The sequence below is a fragment of the Pseudorasbora parva genome, chromosome 22, assembly GCF_024679245.1.
Source record: "Pseudorasbora parva isolate DD20220531a chromosome 22, ASM2467924v1, whole genome shotgun sequence".
Classification (NCBI taxonomy): domain Eukaryota; kingdom Metazoa; phylum Chordata; class Actinopteri; order Cypriniformes; family Gobionidae; genus Pseudorasbora; species Pseudorasbora parva.
The window spans coordinates 2,219,001-2,225,000 of NC_090193.1; the positions used below are offsets into that span (position 1 = coordinate 2,219,001).

Genomic DNA, 6,000 nt, shown 5'->3' on the forward strand with positions numbered 1-6,000 from the left:
AACAGCCACTCATCAAGTCATCGCTAAATTGGACTAATTTTGGACGGTCACGTTAAAAGGGTGTGTATTTAATAAGGGGATTTCCAGGATTGGTGTCGGGGGAAAAATTTTTAAGCTTGTAACAACTGCAATTTTGCCTTATTTCTGACCCTGTTTAGATGTAAAGTAAATGGAGTCGAGGAGTTATAGACTCCTTCAGTGGGAGTCGACTCCAAAAAACCTGGAATCGAACACCCCTAATACAAACGGCGAAGCCGTTCCATTATACTGTATGCCTGCGTCCCAATTCACACACTATACATACTAAATACTCTTCGAAAATAGAATTAATACGTCCCAAATCGTAGTATGTTGAAAGGAAATGCCAAAGATACCCGGATGGTTTACTATTTCCGGTCAGAATCCAAAGTGCGGCTCGACACACACTCTAACGGCTGATATTACCCACAAACCATTGCGCGTCGGACGAGGATTCAATTAGAACTACAAACGTGGATAAAAAGTGTTAAAAAACTACAAACATGACGGATGTGTGAGTTCGACGGTTAAGTAGAGAAGTTTAGGTAAAGGGGTTTGAGTGATCAATTATCAGTATTTAACCTGACAAAAATATATTTATTCAGTGTTGTCACATTATATTTCACCTGCAGCAGCATTGAGAACTTTTGTAATGACACGTTTGGCCATTGACTTTTGAAGCATCATTATATTTAAACTGCAAACACATGAGGAGAGTCTCTGCATCAAAGACACACACATCAACGAGCGGCTACATTTCTCTCTCATACGGCAGGAGATTAAACTGAATGTGGATGATTTGAACTGTGTGATGATTGACAGGGCAGTTAAACGCTGATGGGATGCCCGTAACTAAGAGACAGAGTCCGTTAAAGATGGCGAAGTAGTCCCGAAGCTTGCATACTCTTCTGCTACACACTCAAAAGTATATACCTTTTCTTCACAAAAAGAGTACATACTTTTAGGACGTAGTATAAGTAGGCGAATTGGGACGTAGCAACAATCTCTCACTTCCGTTAAAATGGATCACAGATTTTTGATGACTGCAAGGGGGTAATCTAGCGCTCAGAAAGCGTTGCACCCCTAGGGGCTGCCATTGCTAACCAAGCCATCAGCTGCTGTTAGCATCCCATTGACAGTGAATAACTTTACATCTGAGGCATTTATAGACTCCATTTGTCCATTGTTTATTTCTAAAGAAACACGACACTGTATAAAAGGCTCCATTACCTTGTATCTTACACTATCGCCCCGCAGAAGCTGTTTTTGTAAAAATAGGCTAACGATTGCGTCATAACCAACACGACTCTGTCGCACAGTTGAGAAATTACCGTATAGACCTGAGGAGACGCTCAGAAGCAATCTTTACTGTCTATGAGGCAGTCGGGGGGACGTGGAGACATAAAGTCTGATAAAGTCAAGGGAGAAGAATGGGGAGAAGTCCATAGTGAGCCAAAAGCAACGGGACAAAACATTTAAACTACGTGATTCAGATTTCACTTTCCACATCTACTAGAAGACCTACAGCTGTCCGACAGGAGGCTCACGTCACATCTACGTCCTCAAGCTCAGTCTGAGCCGGCGCAGTTTGCTCAGCCATCAGGAATTGAGTGCCTCTGATTGACCTCGTTTTCCGCCGTTGAAGTCTATGGGGTCGCTCTGTCCATTTCTTTTACTGTCTACGGATTAAAGGTCTGCGCTCTTGATCCGGTGGACGCTGTTGCCGTGCGGATGAGCAACCCCCAGATGAGGGGGGTGAAAATGGTGTCGTGTAAGTGGCCCCATAGTAAACAGCAAATGATCTCCTACAACAGAAATGAATGAAACTGTAGGTGCACCTGACGTGTGGCAGCATGAGGTAATGAATGCTCCCTGTGTCCTTCTCCTCCACTGAGGCCGGGTCGATCAAACGCCGCAGGTTCTGGAACATCATCTCCGTTATGAACGGCGTGAAGGGAGCCTGAGCAGAGGAAACACTTCACTGCAGCTTTTATGAAGATTCATTTCAATATTAAGCTGTTACTCAGAATCACTGATGAGGAAAATGGGGCATTGACTGTCTGCTTATCTATCAAATGACAAATGGGTCAGTAATTAATTATTGCTATAAATGAGCTCCATTAAAGCCCTGCCTTCACAGTTACGAACAGATGATCAGTTCTGCATGTGGACAACTGTTACACTGCAAAAATCATCTTTCAAATATCTCACGTTGTTGGAAAACCCATACGACTTTCAGTGGAGCACAAAAAGAGTTGAGGAATCATGTGCCGGTTGCTCTTTCCCATTCACTTACAAGGACTAAAGCTTCAAAGCATCATAACAGTCACCCATTTGACTTGAGCTTGACTTGACCATCTGCTTTGACCGAATCATTCAACCAGTCTGAACGACTCCTGCGAACTGAATCAGTGATTCACTGATCATCTGCTGTGACTGAATCATTCAACCAGTCTGAACGACTCCTGCGAACTGAATCAGTGATTCACTGATCATCTGCTGTGACCGAATCATTCAACCAGTCTAAACGACTCCAGCGAACTGAATCAGTGATTCACTGATCATAAGAATGATCTGTTCAAGAACTGGCCATTGCTACTTCCATAAATGCATGTATTGCCTATCTAAATAGACATATGACTACACACTGTACAATACAAACGACTGATATGATGCTTTAAAGCTCTAGTCCTCATTCACTGTCATTTCATTTAAAAGATATTCGTATATTTTTATTTGTACTTATATTTTAATATTTTTTATAATAATATGTATATGTATTAATATTTTAATATTAATATGTACTTATATTTTAATATTTTCATCATTATTTTATATTATAAGGAATGAGTTATAATTTAAATTATTATTTTGTAATTATTTATGATTATTATCAATAATAGTAACAACAATATATAATTTTAATATTAGACGTATATATTTTTAATTTTTAATTGTAATTTTTAAAATTAATTGTCTGAGCAATATATATTATAATATATAATATAATTTATAAGCTTATAATTTTTAATTGTGCTATAATTGTTTTATATTATAATAATTCATTGTTTTTTATTTATTATCAGTATTAATAAAATATATATGTATATATTTTGCGTAATAATTATTATATATAAATATACAATAATATCATAAATAATTTTATACAAAAATATATTATAGATTTTATATATCAATAATCAATAATAATAATAATATTTTTATATAAATATTGTGTTAATATGTAATTTAAAAACAATAATTGAAAACTTAACTCATTGTAATGTATATTAAAATAAAAAGAATTTATAATAAAATATTATTAAAAAAATATTTATATATATATATATATACACACACACAAACACACATATATATATATATAGTCAATAATATATTTTTTATAATATTGTATTATATATTATTTTTTATAATTAAGTTAAAAGTTTTCAATTAGTGTTTTTAAATTATATAACACATTATATTTGTATATTTTAATAACAATGATACTTATATATTTATAACTTTACTATGATTATTTGGAAAACATGTTTTCAATTATTGTTTTTAAAGGATTTCATTTTAATTTATTTTAATGAATTATTGTTAATTATTGTTTTTTTGTTCCACAGAAGAAAGTCAAACAAGACTGAAAAGACATTCAAATAATGACATTAATAATGTCAACTACTCCTTTGTTTATCATTTTTTATTATTTTAGTTATTCGTTCATATTCTTAAACTTCACAGAAGGGTGTTAAATTGATGCTTAAAACAAGAAAACTTTTCAAGCTAAGGGTTGTTGTTTTTTTTCCAGAACACTAGTGTGGAATAGAAGCCTTATGGTGTGGCTGCAGTAACATGAGCTTCAGTGGTGCAGCAGTGGCTCCTCGTGTGTTTCTGAGCGGCGGGACTCACCATCAGACGGCACATGGAGAAGAGCACGCTGAAGAGAGTCTCCAGGGCACGCACGCAGTCTTCAGAGCCGCTCTCCCCCTGCACACACACACACACACACGGCATCCTGTTTGAGCGGCAGGTCTCTGAAGAGAGCGCTGAACATGCACAGAGGAGCAGATGAACAGCTCATGTCCAGATCTGATGCTCCTCATCATGACTGGAACGTTCTTATTAATCATAATTCATAATGAGATCGAACAATGCTCTCACAAAATCAGCTCAAGATAGAATGTGTAGAAGGAGAAAATCTCACAAAACCTCCCTTCCTACCTTCTTTCCTTACTTCATCCCTTATTTCCCGCCTTTTTCCTTCTTTCTTTCCTTTTTTCCTGCCTTCATCCATTCTTTCTTTATTTCCTGCCTTCTTTCCTTCCTTTCCTTCATCCATTATTTTCTGCCTTTATAGCTTATTTCCTGCCCTCTTTCATTCCTTCATCCCTATTTTCCTTCCTCCCTCCTTTCCTTCCTCCCTCCCTCCTTTCCTTCCTTCCTCCCTCCTTTCCTTCCTTCCTTCCTTCCTTCCTTCCTTCACTTCTTCCCTCCCTCTCTTATTTCCTTCCTTCTTTCCTCCCTTCCTTTCTTTCCCTTCTTTACACTCTTTTGACCCTTCCTTCCCTCCCTCACTTCTTCCCTCCCTCTCTTATTTCCTTCCTTCTTTCCTCCCTTCCTTTCTTTCCCTTCTTTACACTCTTTTGACCCTATGTCCATCTGTCCTTCCTTCTTTCCTTCATCCCTTATTTCTTGCCTTCTTTCCTTCTTACCTTATTTCCTGCTTCCCTCCCTCCCTCCCCCCCTCCCTCCTTCCTTCCTTCCTTCCCTCCCTCCCTTCATTTCTTTCCCTTCTTCTCTTCCTTCATTTGTCCCTATGTCCATCTGTCCTCCCTTCTTTCCTTCTTCCCTTATTTCTTGCCTTCTTTCCTTCCTTTCCTTCTTACCTTATTTCCTGCTTCCCTCCCTCCCTCCTTCCTTCCTTCCTTCCTTCCTTCCTTCCTTCCTTCCTTCCCTCCCTTATTTCCTTCCTTCTTTCCTCCCTTCCTTTCTTTCCCTTCTTCTCTTCCTCCCTTCTTTACACTCTTTTGTCCCTATGTCCATCTGTCCTCCCTTCTTTCCTTCATCCCTTATTTCTTGCCTTCTTTCCTTCCTTTCTTTATTTCCTGCTTCCCTCCCTCTCCCTCCCTTCCTTTCTTTCCCTTCTTCTCTTCCTCCCTTTGTCCCTATGTCCATCTGTCCTCCCTTCTTTCCTTCATCCCTTATTTCCTCCCTCCCTCCCTCCCTTTCCTTTTTACCTTCCTCCCTTCTTTTTGTCTCGTTTTCCTTGCTTTTTGTAAATGATCCAATCACTGATTCAATACCGATTTCTGAGTGTATTTTGCACAATATGGATGAATAATGACGTTCAGGGATGAAATATATTTATTGATCTGTTCTCTATGGCCTTTCCAATAGACCATGAATAATGGTTTTCAATGTGGGTCACTTCTAGCCTGAGGACCACAAGCAGGTGCAAGGCTTATTTCTACCTCTTGATAAATATGAAGCATGACTGAGATGTGTGTGACATGTTTTGTGTTATTCTCCTGACTGCACGAGTCGTATCTTGCCTACCTTCAGTCGCCTGCGGTTCGTCCGCACGTACCAGTTGGTGAGCATATCCACGAACTTGACAAGTTTGGGAACCACCGTATAGAGTCTGTAGGCTGGAAACACACACACACACACACGTCTATTTCAGACTGTCCTTGATGACAAATGACTTCAAGGTCAGGAGTTGGTCAGATTCTCACCTCCCATCTCGTCTCTGAAGAACTGAATGAGCGACTGGGTGAACGACTGGATCCATTTGTCCATGATGTTCTCGCTCACGCTGGCTGTCCGCTCGTTATACAGGAACTCAATCGCCTCTTCCTAATGAAGGAAACACGATCATGGCACAGCCAGACACTTACAAATAGTAAGCAGTTTAAGCTTGACAAATTTAAAGGGTTAGTTCACCCAAAAATGTGCATTGTGTGATTAATTCCT

General features: G+C 38.6%; 1 protein-coding gene across 1 annotated transcript in view; it reads right to left on the minus strand.

Moving 5' to 3' along the window:
- Positions 1 to 6,000, minus strand: part of iars1 (isoleucyl-tRNA synthetase 1) — a 134,514-nt gene that overhangs the window by 69,212 nt on the left and 59,302 nt on the right. The window contains exons 20-23 of the mRNA XM_067431363.1: positions 5,763 to 5,883; positions 5,584 to 5,675; positions 3,937 to 4,014; positions 1,857 to 1,978 (exon numbers count right to left, since the gene is read on the minus strand). Of these exons, the coding sequence (XP_067287464.1) occupies positions 1,857 to 1,978; positions 3,937 to 4,014; positions 5,584 to 5,675; positions 5,763 to 5,883 (413 nt within the window). The remainder of the gene's footprint in view (positions 1 to 1,856; positions 1,979 to 3,936; positions 4,015 to 5,583; positions 5,676 to 5,762; positions 5,884 to 6,000) is intronic.